The sequence below is a fragment of the Opisthorchis viverrini genome (assembly GCF_000715545.1).
Source record: "Opisthorchis viverrini unplaced genomic scaffold opera_v5_112, whole genome shotgun sequence".
Classification (NCBI taxonomy): Eukaryota; Metazoa; Platyhelminthes; class Trematoda; order Opisthorchiida; family Opisthorchiidae; genus Opisthorchis; species Opisthorchis viverrini.
The window spans coordinates 234,169-252,118 of record NW_008751770.1 but is presented as its reverse complement, the minus strand read 5'-3'; the positions used below and the strand labels follow the sequence as shown (position 1 = coordinate 252,118).

The 17,950-nt window shown below is 44.6% G+C and overlaps 3 protein-coding genes across 3 annotated transcripts in view; 1 reads left to right on the top strand and 2 right to left on the bottom strand.

Annotated features, from left to right (window-relative positions):
• T265_05812 (hypothetical protein) overlaps positions 1 to 1,867 on the top strand; it is a gene marked incomplete at both ends in the record, with an annotated part of 75,479 nt that extends 73,612 nt beyond the window's left edge. The window contains 2 exons of the mRNA XM_009170919.1: positions 293 to 486; positions 1,709 to 1,867. Of these exons, the coding sequence (XP_009169183.1) occupies positions 293 to 486; positions 1,709 to 1,829 (315 nt within the window). The remainder of the gene's footprint in view (positions 1 to 292; positions 487 to 1,708) is intronic.
• A 623-nt stretch (positions 1,868 to 2,490) lies between these two features.
• T265_05811 (hypothetical protein) lies at positions 2,491 to 6,055 on the bottom strand (the record flags this gene model as incomplete). Its single annotated transcript, XM_009170918.1, has 4 exons — positions 2,491 to 2,854; positions 5,490 to 5,820; positions 5,860 to 5,951; positions 5,987 to 6,055. The coding sequence occupies 4 exons, from the start codon at positions 6,053 to 6,055 to the stop codon at positions 2,732 to 2,734; spliced, it is 615 nt and encodes a 204-aa protein (XP_009169182.1).
• Positions 6,056 to 16,283: 10,228 nt separating this feature from the next.
• Positions 16,284 to 17,950, bottom strand: part of T265_13873 (hypothetical protein) — a gene marked incomplete at both ends in the record, with an annotated part of 3,090 nt that continues 1,423 nt past the window's right edge. The window contains 1 exon segment of the mRNA XM_009170941.1: positions 16,284 to 16,418. Coding sequence (XP_009169205.1) covers positions 16,284 to 16,418 — 135 coding nt within the window.

The window sequence follows — 17,950 nt, the reverse complement described above, 5'->3', positions numbered from 1 at the left end:
ACGCCTTCCTCGTTTAAGAATTTTACTGAAAATTGTCTGCTATGAAGAGAAATCTCCTCAACGCGATACAAACGGCATTCTCTAGGGCTACGAAATCATTTATTTATAGCAGAAATTTCGCTCAAGTTAGTTGATTCCGGGAAAGAACGCCGGTTGATGAGCTCTAAGTGGAGAGAAAATTAATTGATTTCGAGTTGATGCTAGTATCTATCACCTACTCTCTATCAGATTTTCAATGGGCAACTGCCGAAAAGTAAGTCAGCCTTATGTGAACTTTTACTTATGGTTCCAGGAGACAGATCAATCCTTGGTCGCACTCGGTGATGTCATCACTTCCCTAACGCTGTCCCAGCCATATGTCCCCTACGAAAGTAGCAAACTGACAAAACTGATGCAGGATTCCTTGGGTGGAAACGCGAAAACACTTATGATCACCACCGTAAACGAAACGGAGGCTAAAATGCCAGAAACGATAAATTCTTTGAAGTGAGTGAATCGAATTAAACGAGCTTTTTACTGGAACTGCATTGCCGTTCTCTGCAACAAATATTTTGTGCTCTACAACCCATTGTGTTCGTGCAGAACTTATGCACAGGGGCATAACCTCCTGCTTCCATAATTCACAGAAGATATCCCACAGAATGCTCCACTTCTTAAGCCCTTTGAAGCGCAATTTAACAGTGAAACTCATGCCTCAAGAAACCACATTCGATCAGATCCACAAAATGATCCCTCCAAATGGAGGCCAATGTAATTCATGCATACTCGGCCGTATTGCAATAAAATAATCGATTTTCCCGGAGAAACCAAGTAATATACCCCTTGCATTTCAGGTTGAATTTGACTTAATCAAAGATTTCTCCGATAAATTCAACTTTGTGCTTCTAATCACCCTGTTCTATTGACCTTGTGTTTCACTGGAAAGCGGCTGCAAATGAAAGGTTATATTCGGTTTCATTCTGAATGCCTGAAACGCTGATTAATCATGCAGGTATGTGGACTACCTGCATTGCGACTTACGGCAACTGTTTTAAACTTTTAACTTCAACTTTTAACTTTTTTAAACTCCGTTTGAAAAATGTGAAGACATGGGTTGCGAAATGTTGACAGTCCGACAGTTTCCGTCTGTCTCAAACATAAATTGCCTTATATATTTAGATAAAAGTTTCGTAACATTGGGGTGTGTTTGAGCATCGTCAACCGAACAGCAATACCAGTATTTTGCTATCATGATCACGTTTTCTCGTTTGGTAAAACCTCAACAAGAGTGTAGCTCATGTCGCCGTAAAACAAGTCACAGTTACTATTGCTTACGCGAAATTTAGCTATGCATACCAAAAGATATCCTTAAGCATCCAAGCAACTGCACTGACGTGCTGCATATACAGGCCCTCGTTCCCGGTTGGAACCAACTGTAGCACCCTAGCATCACCTATTAGGCCGTATCTTGAGCTTGGTGGTGTTTTACAAAAACGGGTCGAGGTTGACTACTTTGTTAGATCCACTCAGAATACTTCAGATGCAAATTAAACTGGAAAAGAAAATGTCGTGACATACTTTGAACCATATCTATGGGGTTACGAATGCAGTTTTGGTTTAAAGTGGTCAGATAGTTGTCCTGCTCTTAACAGTGGCAGACTGTTTCCCGTCAATTACATTCAGCAGCCGTAGTCAAATGAACTGAATCCCTCTATTTTCTCTGCTAAAGCTACGGTAGCCGTTTGAAGACAGTGGATAATCAAGCCAATCCAACTTCTAATAGCGAGCAGGTGGCGAAACTAAAGGTGATGACGGAAAAATTGAAAAAGGGTGAACCAGAACCATGTTAATTGAAAATTACATTGCCACTTCGTATGTTCTTTGTTTCATCGGCTTTATGTTGTTTATCTTCAATATGGTACTGTTCCTTTTACCAACTATTAGTTCTCAATCGCGTCTAGAGAAGTGGTTAGAACGATATCAGCTGATAGTTCTCTGCAAATATTAGCTAAAAACCGTGAAGTTAAAATTCGCTCCTCTGGCGCACTAAAAAGCCCACTACAGAGCCAAAAACCGAATGCATACCAGATTAAAAGCCTTTCCAAACCTGTTTTCAAACGCTCATCGAACAGCGCCGCACACAACGCCCAATTTTCCGATATTAGCCATAATGTAGCCGATTCCTCTTCAAGTTCATTTAGGTTTTTTAAAACTTTTGGCCCCTTTGGGCAATGTACGGAGGGCAATAAACCCTTTGTTTCGGAATGATCGCAGACTATTGCACTAGCGTGTCGTGTTTCACTTCCGTCCCAAACATTTCAGTCGTTTTCTTCCGAGCTTAAGTAACCTGGCTCATTTCCGTTCTTATGCATGAAAGGAGGCACATGCACAGCATCAATGCAATAAAATTACGCAACACTTAAAACCTACATCGTTTCGGTGTGCTATGCACAACACAAATGTGGCTATGGTCAAAAAATTCTCCCTCTCAATATCTGGAGACCCGAAAAGGCTGGTACTCAATAAAAAGTGTAAACAAGAAGTCATAATGTCCAAGTAGGTACGCTCGATATGTTACAGCACTGTACACTTGTAAATCAACAGACAACCAACAGTAAGGAGGCATGAAAGTAGAAACACTTGGAGTTCCGAAGTAGTTGTTTCCAGAAGTAAATCACACTTAGAGACATGAAACAACAGAAAATAAAATGACGGTTTTGAACCAGCTCTGGTTTTTTAATTGTTCACTGTGTCAGCGTGAAAGTTTACTCTGTAAGGAGGGTATATCAGGAAAGCGAAATTCTTTGAACTTCTGATGGAGATTTAGATCACGGACCGCTGAGACAGCTCTCGCAGGTGCTCCTGAAATTCCAGTCTGTAAACAATCCAACAGTGGGAGAGCAGTGAGCACAGGGAAGCAAAACGAAGATTGCACAAACTTTAAACTGAGGAAAGCTACGCGCCTGAGTGAGACCAAAACGGTGTAGCGCATACAGGTAGCCAAAGCAATCCAACGAAAAAGATGAAACAATGACAACGGAAACCATACGAACAGGTACGGAAACGAAAAACTGTTTTAATAGAGGCCTACAACAGTGACGAACCATAGTAGCTCACAATCTGATTGGTGCCTTGAGCACCCCCGGTTAAACGCCGAGGAACAACAAGCATTGCACAAACTTAAACTGAGGAAAGCTACGCGCCTGAGTGAGACCAAAACGGTGTAGCGCATACAGGTAGCCAAAGCAATCCAACGAAAAAGATGAAACAATGACAACGGAAACCATACGAACAGGTACGGAAACGAAAAACTGTTTTAATAGAGGCCTACAACAGTGACGAACCATAGTAGCTCACAATCTGATTGGTGCCTTGAGCACCCCCGGTTAAACGCCGAGGAACAACAAGCATAAGAACAAAAGAGACGCCGACAAGAACCTTATTGTAGCAACAGTGGAGCGAAGGAACTAGAAGCCATTGAAGTGAATGTGGTAAACCGCAGAGCAGCTACTGGAATACAACAGACTTCCGATAGTTTAGGAATACGAAACTCGATGTGGATAGTATGGCACATGAAAATTTACAGAAGTACGTTATTTTATGTTTGAATACTCTATTAGTTCAATGTTGAGCCATATCTGACCTACACTTCAGTTGTTTTCAGCTACAAACTGTGTAGCAAAGTACAGTGGTCCCATCTGTTACAGCTGGAGACGACGGCCCAGTCAGTTGATTGAACTTAAATAGTTCGGTTTGCCCGGTTATGACAAGCACCGACGGATCTGCACCTTGATGTAAGATTGTCATTGGTTGCATAACACAGCCATAACTGTCAGGGCCATTAGTCAGTAGTCTGTCTTGTCCCGGGGTCCCAATTTGTGGAGATGGTTACAGACGCGAGTGAGCTGACTGGCAAGGGCTTTCATTCTCATGGACTGATCGGTCCTGGATCGGCTCTGTTCGATGCATGTGTGGGCAAACAGGACACTGCTAGTTGAACGGTCTTCTGACATACAAAGTACATGGCCCAACCAACCTAATCTGCGAAATGTGACCAGTTAACCGACTGAATGAGGAGGAAATGGTTGCTCGAGTAATTGGACACGAATTCTTTGAATTAGAATCATCAGATGATATGACTGAATTGACGGCTAATAGTAAAACGATACCAAAGACAAAAAGGTCTTTTTGAGGAGATTTCGTCCTGTAAGTGGAGCCAATCTATGCTTCTTGAGTGTATCATAACCATAAGGCATTGGGTATTCAAATATACACCATGGAAGGGCTACAACGAGTACAAGTACAGTGGAATCTATTGTAAGCACGTAGTTGGATAAGACTGGCATAGCATATATTAATATGCTATACATCAATAGCTACGTGAATTGGTATTATGCATTAAGTGATAGTGTATCAGTACTGGCAGGTTAGTGGCTGTGTACTGCTGCTGAATTGCTTAGGATACTCGCTTTGATCAGTGATCGAACCCCGAACCCCACCTTACCATAGATTTCCCAGAAAAATACAACGAACAAAAGGCCATATAGTAAATGAACAGCTTATCTGAATCCTGGGAAGCTGCTTAAAAAACTGTTACATGACAGCAAATTACACCTCGTAAGGAGCATACAACTCAAAGATCCCTTGTAGGATTCATCACAAATGGTAGGAGCGAAAAGTCCATACCAAGCAACCGACGAATTTGCAGTTCCCAGGCTGTTTAAGAGGGTTGAGATCTATCCTCCTTGGTAGAGCTAACATAGAACAAGCGCGTGTTGAACGCACAGTTCTGCTCGTCCGTTGTTTGAAAGCACAAACGTACGTGCGCAACTAGACTGCTCAGCATTGGACTGTCGACGAAGCTCCAAACTCACTCCAAAAAAATTAATTTCTCTTCTCTCATACTACATCATTTCAGGGATTAACCTAGGTGTACTGAGGTACATTGCGTGCAGACGACTGGAAATCTGAGCACAGTTGTTTGGTTCGACTATCAAGGTCAGGTTTCTTGTAGGGTCTTGATATACCAACTACGAACTAGGTGTGAAAGCCGTTCAGCTTTGTGATGTCCCGTGTGAGAAGTACCGTCAGATTCAGTTCTACGTCCCCACTAATCCCACCTCTATGCTTTTAAGTATAGGGCAAGCCCAGCAATGTTGATACTTTTGAGAAATCCTTTCAGGAATGCATAGCACCCTGATGCTTGGCCACCTTACCTATCTTCATATCGGTCCAGTCATGTTCGAAAAACCAGGACACGGTTACCCGGACTACAAATTATCTGCTACTCCTGTATTGATCCTTCATTTTAGCTCTGGCTCAGTGGCGTCCAGCCGCGAACAATATCAACCGAGTTTGCGAATTTTAGTTGCGCTGTTTCACTATTGCTTAACCCCAACATCTTTTTGTTAACCATTACTGTCGCTAACGTACAAGTCGAATTGCTTGTTCAAGAAACAGAACTACACATAATGTCGAACTGACAAAGTGATGTGCAACTTGACGCTTACTTCTTGTTTTTCAATTTTCAACTGCTCATCGTAGCGCGTAGTAATCTCATTGATGTGGGTCTCCAGAACCATACCACCAAGCACCATCTCATTGAGAATATAGTGAACCTGTACTAGGATATGTACAGCCCAGACGATCAGACTAACCTTATCAACGTGGAATATCAAGTCCAGCTCACACACATTTTCAAAGCACTTGTCCAAAGCTTCAACAAAGACCTGAATGAGATCCAATATTCCCAGTTCACTCTCCGATGAATCGACGCAGAAGACAAAATAAAGTGTGGCATAATGCCGGTATATCAATCGATAATCCTGACCACCAGCGAGCCTTGAAAGACAGAAGGTCAAGACAGAAGGAACGACCTACGTGCCACCCTCGAGAAAATTGCACACATCATCATCCCGACGGGATACCAGCTGAAAAGTCTCCTTTAGTATCTGCTGTTGCTGTTCTTCGGTCTGCACACAAATAAGCGAATAAATAAATAACTTACGTAGTGTTCGTAGAACTTCAGCAGCCTTGGCTTTCCTTGATTGTTGAAGATTAAAACGGCTCTAATCATTTAACTATCCCGACTGATCGAGGGCTGCTAAAAATCAAAAGAAGCGTGAAGTGGGAAACGATAAGACGCGGATGCTAACTTTCAGTTAAGCCAATAAAAGCCTCACGTGCCCATCTGGAAATAGTCAGTAGCATCATCACAAGCAGCAGCACTGGTATACAAATACACACTAGAATACGAATGGCAAACAACTACCATGCAAAAATAAATAAGTCGTTCAGTTGTAACACCCTTTCGGTGCCTAGCTGCCATGCAACCCAAAGGAAGCACGAGGGCTGAGGTACTGCCAGGTTACCCAAGCCTAGACAGGGAAAGCAAAGTCGAGAGGCAGAGGTCGGGCTCGAACCACGGACCTTCCGGTTAGTAAATTCACGCTCTACCCACTTGAGTCATCTCGGCCCACTACCATGCAAACCATATCAGTATATCCACATAAAGTCCTGTAATAAAAATAATAGGGAAGTGGACCTGGTAATAGCCCGCCACAAATATCCGAGATAGCCGCATCTCTAGCCATTCACTCAGACAACGTAGATAAAAATTAGTAGCATGGACAGGAAGACGAGCGAAAAGAGTGAACATGGCTCGCCAAGTAAACGTATACCAGCAAGATGGCTCAGTGATCAGGGCGTGAATTTACTGACCGGAAGGCCCGTGGATCAAACCCGACCTCTGCCTCTCGACTTCCCCTGTCTAGGTTTGAGCAACCTGGCAGTATCCCAGCTCTCCTGCTTCCTTCTGGTGGCATGGCAGTTAGGCACCGAAAGGGTACTGCAGCTGAATGATTATGTTTCTTAATTTTATTTCATTCGTAAGGGGAAACAGAATCTGGAGGGTCGCTGGAACTTTCATTTATGGTTGACTCTATGAGATGCCAGGCAAAGCGCACACTTGACCGATGGTGATCAAGGTATATCAAAGTAATTCCATCATATGCCTCAACAAATTACTCCACAACATGCGTTCCCTAGTCGTAACACCTAAAGCACATATCAAGTTATACGTTAACAAGGCAACAAACCGATAGAGTACATAGTGAAATGTAAGCATCAGCGCTCCTGTGCTGGAAGGTCTACTTGTTGATCCTCCGAATAAGTGAAGAAACTGGGCTGGGAAATCCTGCTGCTAAACCAAGCCCATGGGTCTGTGCTGCTTTAAAGGTGACTGTGGTCCATCCGTTCATGAGCCATCTGCGCCATCGTGGTTAGTCTTGTTCATTAGCCAAACGAGATCGACATACTGTCGATCATCGTAGTTCTAAACACAGACTCCCTTCGCTTATCCACTTTCATGCATCCCATATGCTATTAATCCCCCCTCCCCAAGTCAGTGTCCTCTTGCCTTTCAGATTCGACAGTTCTGAGTCGACGATCTCAATAGCGCATTTGTAGAACTGGTTGAGTGATGCGATTGAGACGAACGGACAAATTAAGCAGAAGCATGCTACGTAGAGAGCCATTTGTGTGGAAACCTACACTTTTTAAGTATTACCAAATATAAGTGATCATTCAGGTCAGGTACGGCTTTGAACGAGCACCATTCTGGCGCAAAAATAGTCTCTACTGGGGGGATTCAAACACTTAGTAACGTCCCAAAGGACCAAGTAAAATCAGTCAGTTTTAGAGGGAGGTATTATTAGAAGTTGTTGAACAGACGCCAACAAAGTACACCGCTTGACACCAACATTTATAAGTAATTTATCCATAGAATGCATATGGCAATATATTAGACGAAACCACACCTAAACCAGACGTAAATCCGACCAAATTCTATTAATTTTAGGAGGTTTTTTCTCAGAATTCCACAGCGGACCAAAACTTGACGGTAGAGAACTCCCTAAAAAGACCAGCTCTTAAAGAAGCACTTCAGTTGGCCTGGAGGAGATTCAGTTGTCTGCCCCTCCCCCCTGGTCGCCTAACGGAGTTAATCATCTGGAACCGTTTTTAGAGATCACCAATCAGATGGAATCACTTCCCATCGGCCTCCTAAAACACATTTTAGCAGTCAAGTCCTTTCAAAATAAAGGCATTTCGAGACACCACTTTTGGAAGATGCCTTTATGTGGTCTTTTCAGAATGGAATAAAGAAGTTAAATGTCCCTCAACAAGCAGTTTTTTATTGGCCTCTAATTGGAGGGTCCGTTTGAAAGATAGTAATTCTTTCCATTTTCCATCCACAGAAATCCTCGTGAGCCGTCGAGAATCACGCCCCACGTTACCTCTATGGCATGCATAATACACATTTGGTGTCTCTTCGAAGAAGGTTACCTCCCATTGGTGGTTTTACCCCAAAGTAACTGGATCAATACTAGTGCGCACAGGAGCTAGAGTAAACACACTAGCGCGTTTCGGCTGACGAACTCCCAGGAGCAGCAAACTCGAGGTTGCTGTGCTTGTTTGTAGACGCTCACAACCCTCACGCACCACACCTCTAGCACCGTTTTTTATCCTCAGAAACTGTTATGAACCCGTGCCTTCAGGGAACTGCTGTCTCCCAGGCGCATACATGCATGTAGCCAGTGCGCTAAAAATTTGGGTTCCTCCGAAGGTTCATGATAATGACTAATGAGCCGAAGCCCGTTAGTCAAAGTTGCACATCACCAGTACTTACATATGAATTAGGCAAACCAGTAAGTGCCCTACATCAAAGGTACTCGGCGATGGCCAATGTCCGTACATGCGTACCCGGAACTTTATTTCGACCAATCAGAACTCGGAATTTTTTCAGACCGGTCACTGGCCCGTGCATGTCCCCACGGATTCATGGATTGATGTACAGGATCGGAACTTTCTCCCAAGGTTTGTTCTTTCCGTCCAGCGGCTTCCGTTTACTTGACGCACAGGCGAAGTAGGGTGTAGCACTGTTCTCTAAAACCCCAGCAAAGGCAATAAGCCAGCAAGAACGAGGACTCACATAAAAAGCATACAAAAGTGCTTCAAACTAGGTACTCAATGCAGCGTCAACGAGCGTCGGAGTAAGACTGTTTCACGCACCAACCACTCGAAATGAGAAAAGTTGTCGCCTAATAAAAGTATGGTCGTTGTGCATGAAAATCTCTCTAACATATACCCGCCGTGTGTTAGTTAGGTCAACGGTGTAAAAGCAGCTGACCATACCTTGTTCAAACTGGCATAATGGAGTATTGGGCCTCTTTAAAGGTGGCAGTGCTCCAGGTGGAGGAGTTCGCGGACTACGATACGTGTTTCACAACCAACGGTTTTAAAGCCGGCAACCATTTCCGTAGCAGCTTATTGGACACGCTCAACGAGGGTTACGTCATTCTTTCGTCCTGAGTGGAAAATTAGGGGGAATTACTGGTTACCACAGTGCCTAATCGTAAGCGGCAGTTTGATTTTAGCGTTAGTTTTTGGCTAGCCTCTCCTCCTTCGTGTCTATCGAGACACCTTCGTAATCAGTGTCTTACTGGCGGTGACAAGAGTAACTTGCGGTGACCAGACTAGCTTGCGTATCCTGAATGTACGTCTAGCCGACCCTGATGCATGAGACGAAGCAGCGGGTTGGGTTTCTACCGTGGATTGGAGACCAGGGACATCCAGAAGCATTGCTAGCCTCAGGAAGCCCGGTTCGTATGAGAGGATCTGCGCACCTGCGGGCCGGAAAGGATTTGCTTGTCGGATCTAACTGCCGGACCAAATTAAGTCTCACGCAGCACTCTGCTGCACCGATTGAAGACACACCCAAATAGACATTTAAGGTGTTTTTCGCTGAGCTCACGGGCAAGCTTTCTGCCCGCATCCAGCTATTCGCAGGCGATTGGGCTCCAGCAGTCCTCCAACTGCAGTCAATGTCTGTGTGCTCCGGAAGTCCATCAGGGGCCAGTTGACGTAACTCCTTGCCAACGGCATGCTTCTGTGCGTTCTGCGATGCCCTTTTTGAAAATGCCCGAGTATAATCGGAATAAAAACACTTTATGAGAACACACACTGAAGACAAAGGGATTCTACCAGTAAGTGGAAATTACCCGCGTCTCAAAGCACCTTGTAAACAGGTTCATTGTCATTGACTGGGGAGTGCTTATAGATCTGCTTCAGAGTAGAGTCTAGGTCAGTAATCTGACAGATCGTTCTAGTAGCTGTTAGAAGGGTTCGAAACGTGTTCGGTCCTAACTAGCTTACTCAGGGCTTCGAGCCAGCTGTTCCACCCACAGATTCCTCTGGTTCTGGCTTCTTTGAATCATTTACATTTGACAACCCGAAGGTGAGCCTGAAGTTTTATCTTAAGGGCAGCTCATTGTTGGGGGCGTTTAGCACTTCTGAATAGAGTTTGATTCTAAACAAAAACAGCAAACAGCTGTCTGTGAGTGGCTGGTAAGATGAATCGATGGTCGAACGACAATTAATGAATCATGCGGTCACCGATGGCTTCTTTTCTGCCTGTTATTGTGCTTAGCTGGATCTGACCACATGTGCATTACCCCTCTGGCTAGTTGCTCGAAGTAAACGCAGAAGCAATGCATCAGTGAACTAACGAAAAGCATCCGACGACACGAAGCACCCCAGAAACACATTGTTGAAGTGAGTAACAGATCGGAGGCTGGGATGGATTTAAGGGAGCCGAAAGCCCACTGGCATTCTTCTGACCATGTGCACATGTGGTCCTTGACAAGTAGTTAATCAAGTGGGACTCATGGAAGAAGCATGTTGGCCGTCGGAATTCCCTCAGTGATGCGGGGTGCAAATGAATGCAAGCGAAATGACCTTTCTAATCGCCTGCTCCCATTCAGTTTCCCCACCGGGTTATCCGTAAGAAGCAGAAGTTTGCGGTGCGCATCCAGGTCAGCACCCGGAGCCGATTAAACTCGACAGACGCCGTAACTTCTCGTTTACCAAGTGAAATAACTGTCACTTATTGGCCTCAATGCAAATTTGATTCATCAGACCAGCGGTAACATAATCTAAAACGGGTACGCAGAATAGAACCAACGCCAAAGACAGGTGAAATTCATCTATGGCGCTAAACACCTAAGGCGTGTATCAACAAATTTTTGGAAGTTTGGATTCCCCTTTGGCCGCCGATTTTGAGTAGTTACTGTCCACAGATCAGCGATCGGGCTCATATATTTACCATTTGGAGAGCGCTTTGATGCTGGACTGGCCGGGGACCCGATTTTTTGATAATCCACACATGAGTAGAGCTTTCTTGTTTTGTCCAGCTGCAGTCTGTCAGGCGGCTGTGACGTACATTCCACCGAAGATATTACGATGCTCGATGAACTGTTAAACAGGACGTTTGATGAATGCATATTGTCCGTTGCGAAGAATTATTTCACGGCGCTTGCCTTTATTTCGTTTCTCCCGCAAGAGAGTTTGGTAGAAATGGCATCCGGCGGTTTTGGCGTTTCTTTACAACTGAATTCATATTTTAACTAAGGTTTGTCCTCTGCTTAGTGGACAGTGTTCATGCTCCTTGGCCGTCCGTACTTGTTACAAACAGCTTACCTCAAGTAGACCAAAGCCTTTAGTTTGACTGAAGAAATGCAGGTCCGTATGGGCTTACCGAATTCGATCAGCGGGTCCGCTGAGTGATCGCCCACTGACTTCCGTTCAATCAATGATTCTCTTCCGACCAAACGTTTATTTTCAACTGCCTATGAATCAATCAGTGAGTGAGCCATATACTAAGAATCCATTCAAACACAGCATGCCCTCTGCATTTTCGCTGGACTTTTGATTAATATTTGTAGGTCGCGTCATGTCAACGCATCTGTAAGCTACCTGCTTTTACCAGTTCCAAAAGGTTCGCTATTATGCGCATCGAAACGACGCTATATGACGGCTGCTTTAAATTGGTTTCAGGTCAGCTGGACAGCTGGAACAGTATATATGGGGCAGATTGCGTGCAGTCCGCTCTACGTCTCAAATTCTGCGCTCACTGCTCTCAGCGCAGTGCGCAACCCATTGGGCCGGGCCCATTTTCGCCTCTCCTACCATAGCAGTGAAGCTTGTCCCAAAAACGCAACCAAGTGTATCGTTGTAACTTGCTTCCTCGAATATGCGCAGTGTGGATGTCGTGTTAAAGTTAGTAGTTAAAGAGCTTTTTCTTTGTTATTCTACAAACAGTGTGCTGGAATGCATTCAGAGGCACTGATTTGTATATATATACTTTTTGTTAAGTGCACCCACCATCTCGCAGCTTGGTTCTGCCATACTGCTCACTTACAGCTATATGAATGACAGCTTGCTCAAGGACATGACATCGCTAGGGCCCTTGTGTCAACGCACTTCGTGAACCCTTTACTTGACTGTATCTCAACTACCAATTGATCAAGATGCTGGATCACTGGGCTATAACCTCTCCACTAAGGCACCAGGCATTTTTCTAGTAAGGAAAACAGTGTGACTGATGCCCGTATACGCGGATTCCGCGCGTATAGATGGAACCACACAGGACAAAAATGCAGGCATCCATTGTTGTATTATCGGCGTGCTTGGAGAATTACGAATTTCGCCCGCAAAATATTCTCGTGTGCTAAAAAACATGAAGCGCATATCTGGTCAGTGTTGAGTATGAAGACATGTACTTTATTCTTCGACGTGAACAAAACAAACCAAGGTTATCAAGCTAGCATAGAGGCTCACTGCCGACGTCAAAATAAACTCTATTTACAATATCAAGGGTTCGCAAGTTTACATTTGGCATATATCAAGAAGTCTGCTTTAGCTCCACCAGTTGGGTGTGTTGTTCTCGTTTACCACAGGGATGTGCTGACTGCCTCAGCGAATACCCCCGTTTTACGTGTGCTTTTACCCATCAGGATATATGGACATGAAAGGGCATGGTGTCCATGCACACATGGACACGCCTCAAACAAACCTTTTCCAAGGGCTCGGCAACCAGTAGATACAATTTGCCCCTCACAGAGTCTCCCCACCGCTCCACGGATTCACTGTGGTAAGTCCAGCGGTCGGTCGTATAACTATTATTCCCTGTCATAATCTCAAGCCGTTTCAATAATATTACCAAAGCCCGTAAGTCTGTCCATCTGCACATTTTCAACTTTTGCTGCCAAAAAGCTATTTCGGTTCTGTACAGATTACAAAATGCTTTATACATGAATGGTGTTCAAAGAACTCTACAAAACACGGAAATACAGGAGCTTTCATCTTGCGATCTGTTGACCACGCTGGGTTCGCTCCATAGATGCACTTTGCGTGTAAATGTTGTGTCGTTCGTGAGCAACGACATCTCCATTATGACACCACATGTATTATTATCGAGTATGAAATGAGTGTTACGTTTATAACGATCCGGAATGGTTGGAATACGAGCCGAGCGGGGCTTCGAAGTTGTTTGATTCCTCCCAGGAATCCTCAGGAGTTTTAAGCTCTCTGCAGAGTTATGGGCTCAATTTCTTCATTTAGGGTTTCTGTTAACCAGCAAATCTTTGCGCCTAAAAAACGACCCACCGAACGGCATTAGTGAACGCTGCATCCTCCTTCCATCTTACCATACCTAATAGATAGTATACTTTATTTTGGGCTACAACCGTTCGATTATCTGAAAATTGCCTTCGCCAACACACTATTTCGAATCCGTCCTCTGAAAATTGAGGCGCTGAAAGACGATGATGACTTCTTTGTTTTTCGGGAAACACTTTTGCTAAGCATGAAAGTAGCCAACTAGGGCTCGTACTTGGTCCAAGCTTGTTGTTCGCCTCTGAGCACACCTCAAGTAAGGATTATTTCCCCGTTCTTCATATAGAAAACTGACTAGTTGACTTGTGGTTCACTCGATGAATACAGCTGGAGCAGTCATGGAGAATTTCCGCTCACTTACTTTCGCAGCGTACGTATGCCAATTTGTTACAGATGATTCAACGTATGCTGTCTTTCTCTTGGCACAAATTCTGCCTGTTATTTCAACGTTTTAAACGCTATGACTGGTCGCTTCACGCACTGTGCTAGCATTTTATCATGGTTGTTAGTTTTACATGCAGCCAATTTAAGCTATAGCTTCTTGCCTATTCCCGAATAGTTGGTGCATGTTTGGTATGATCGTTGGCCCCGATTCAGTGCGGTGCCAGGTGCTTAATTGGTGAGGGCAATAGCTTCTTTTTCACAAATTGCAGTTCTGCGCATTAGTTCAAGGCACGGAAAAGTTCTATTCTTGGCCTTCTTGCAAAACACTGCTGATACTTCAAATGCTGACCTGAAACAAAAACTTTGGAAGAAGTCATATCCAGTTTTCTGTGGCCTCTGGCACAAGCTTTAATACTGCCCCTGACAGTAGAAGGTCGCGTCCAGGAGCATCAAGGTCGTGTTTTCGTTATACATAACTACCAGCGGCTTCAATAAGCACCGGTTGGTCGCATCATTTCCGATTTCTACCACTGTCGCCAAAACAGAACTTTATCTGATTGCCGTCCTCGTGGAGGCCTGGTGGTCAAAACTACATGGAGCACCTATCTAACATGTTAACTTTTCTACACGCCACGAAGTCTTCTCCGAAATCCGCCGTGTCAGATATTTTCTATGAACACTCATAGGCCTCGCGTGGCGGTCGCCTACTTCTCAACTCTGAAACGCGTGATCGCTCTTACTTGCCATGCAACCACCTTGCGGCTGGCAACCTGAATTTGAACCTGTTGTACTGGTGATACTGCTGATGGGGAGGCATGAGAGCAGTATGTTTTCTCCTTGTAAATTTGCTTTGCGTCTCTTGAAATTTGTGGAGTCGCTTTGTAGCGTTTGCTTGGATTTGAGCAGCAGTCGATCAATATCCAGGAAAGCTCAAGAAGACACGATCAATAAAAGATAGATGCTCAGTTTTTGTAAACAACATGCACAGGAGAATTTGCTTCCCTGTCCAATAGTCTGTGGCTGGTCAGTTGGCATTTTCCAATAAATAACTCCGCAGCAAAAGCCATTATTTCGGACACACTACCACTGAACAATGCGCCAAGGCTACCGAAGAGTATAAGAAGGTACCCAAATGGCCGTCTATGTATTGTGCGTCCCATCGCCAAACGTTGTTATTTCTTGTGCGCGCCCAAGATTCTTTAGATGCCGGGTAGCCCAGAAGTTTTTGTGGAGTATTCGATCACAACACAGGGTTCCAGCTATCGACCGGTATCCAGAGGATAAAAATGATTTTCAGAAACTATGATGTTTTTCAAATTCTCCACGTTTATGCGTAACTGTCTACACTTGTAGGTTTCCCGATAATACCGAGTGCAGATAACACGTTAAAGTGAGCAATCATTCAAGGCGAACGTGGTCCTTAAATTGGTAGTATAAAATTCCAGGCTAAGAAGAGTATGATGAACCTCAAATAGATATGAGTTGTAGGTGTTTTTGTATCCATGACAATCTGTGGAATTTCTAAGAGACCAGAATAAAATCGCTTGCCGGATATCTGCCGTGGAATCGTTTCTTCAAACCAAATTGCGCCTGTCTTTTTCGGTCCGCGAAGAGGGCTTCAAATACATGAGATTTTGAACCTCTGAGAAATCTATTTATGTTAATCAGCATGACCATCAGCTGATACATTCATAATTAATGGAAACCCTGTCAGTCATTCAACTGAGATAAAAGACCTTGGTATCAAACACTTTGCACCTTTAGTTTTTTCATCAAGTCCAGATCCAGGTTGCCCGAGCACGAAAACTCCGCTTCCTGATAATACGCCCCTTCACACTTCGAGACTGAGACTACTTGTGAGGCTCACAGATAACGTCGACGTGCAAGGCGTTGCCACTTTCGTCTTGTTGGGGTCACACCACCCCTAGTCCACTTCATCATCCAAACATAGCACACATGTTCTTCCCCCTTGGTATCTAGGGCGATCATATGCAAAAAATGCTTATAACATGATTTCCTGATTACAAGCAGTCACAGCTAGCACTTAATGACTGTTTTTTGCCACGCACCATTCGTTCTCTGGAGTTTACAGCACCGACTCGGCGACTGGTGATCCTTAATCTTACTTTCCTAAAACTAGGCACCTACTCTGGCCCAACTAGTACTTGGCTTCTAGATCAGCAAAACGTATTCCCTTTCTTGGGTCCATTTACCTTGCTGTCATCCCTTTTTCGGTTTGTTTCTATCGATGCCGTTGTATCTCAGGCCTCCTAACACCCACCACGCGCTACTGTTTTCATTCTTTCTCGTCGACCCTCTTCCAAAGCTTCAACCCTTGAATGCAGTTGCCCGAACGCCCTTTAGAACACTTATTCATTTAAACTGCCTGGTGCCCGGTCTACACTTACACGGTCCTCCAACAAAAGGGAAACTATCCGTGAGCCTACATCTGCAGGATTCCCTGTGGCAATCTCTGTCTCACACAATACCAGCTGCCAAGGAACGGCGCATCCCTTCTCCGAGCCACGACGACCGTTACGGGGCTGTCCACAAACCGAAGCATGTTAGTGCAATGATGGCATGGCACTGCCGCGCCCAGTGAGATGGCACTCCCGCAACTATTTTCTTCAGAATCTCGACCGCTTACTCAAGCATGTAGCCACAACTTCGAGCAGCTCTCATCCGGCCGCGTCTCTGGGATGAGCTCTTCCGTACCCAATAAAGTTCCGCTCAGATTTGGCTAGCCTGGCTTTTCTGCTGCAATTTCAGTTTGCCTGTTGCACAAGTTCAAATCCGTAGACGGAGTTTAGGTCGCCCTATGTATTAGCAACTTGCCCCCATCCAGCCCATTCCCCTGCATCTGACTTCCCTACGACAGTGCAACCAGTGAGTCTGCTTACTTTCAGATTAAACCACATTTATGAGACAAAACTTGCCATGTGCTCCCAATTTGAATTAACCCATCTCCATCTCCACTTTTGCTTGCTGTGACGTGGGCCATTTACCTAACCAAGGTCACTCATGGCAAGCAATTTTTTTCAGTTTTAGTTCATGCCACCTGACTGTCTTCGAACTAGTCGGACCTCATGCCAAATTGTTTCCACAAGTTGGGAAACAACCTATTATTACTATATCGTCGTGTGTTCCCTACTGTTTGACATTGTCCTCTTTTCGTGCAGTCCGCACCCCCACAAATCCCCCAGTCGTGCTCCATTCTGCCTGTAAAACTATGATCATGACAGACGGTATGCCACCCACAGGTTGGGAATAAACCTTTACTACTATCATTATAAAGTTTGCAGTTTTCAAGCTGTGCGCGCAACCAGATTGTGTGATTCTGCCTTGAACTAATAAGGGATGACATCAAGCTAAATGGACCCAAGAAAGGTGAATACGTTTGCTGATCTAGAAGCCAAGTACTAGTTGGGCCAGAGTAGGTGCCTAGTTTTAGGAAAGTAAGATTAAGGATCACCAGTCGCCGAGTCGGTGCTGTAAACTCCAGAGAACGAATGGTGCGTGGCAAAAAACAGTCATTAAGTGCTAGCTGTGACTGCTTGTAATCAGGAAATCATGTTATAAGCATTTTTTGCATATGATCGCCCTAGATACCAAGAGGGAAGAACATGTGTGCTATGTTTGGATGATGAAGTGGACTAGGGGTGGTGTGACCCCAACAAGACGAAAGTGGCAACGCCTTGCACGTCAACGTTATCTGTGAGCCTCACAAGTAGTCTCAGTCTCGAAGTGTGAAGGGGCGTATTATCAGGAAGCGGAGTTTTCGTGCTCGGGCAACCTGGATCTGGACTTGATGAAAAAACTAAAGGTGCAAAGTGTTTGATACCAAGGTCTTTTATCTCAGTTGAATGACTGACAGGGTTTCCATTAATTATGAATGTATCAGCTGATGGTCATGCTGATTAACATTTCATCCGTGCTACTAGAGGGGCGGCCAGTATACGAACGCGTCACGGCGCAACGTAAAACGGCGACCCTCCCTGTAGGGCGTCCCCGTCCACCACACGAGGTTTTTTCGCTCGTGCATGCTACCAGATCTGCAAGGTGGAAAACCATCCAA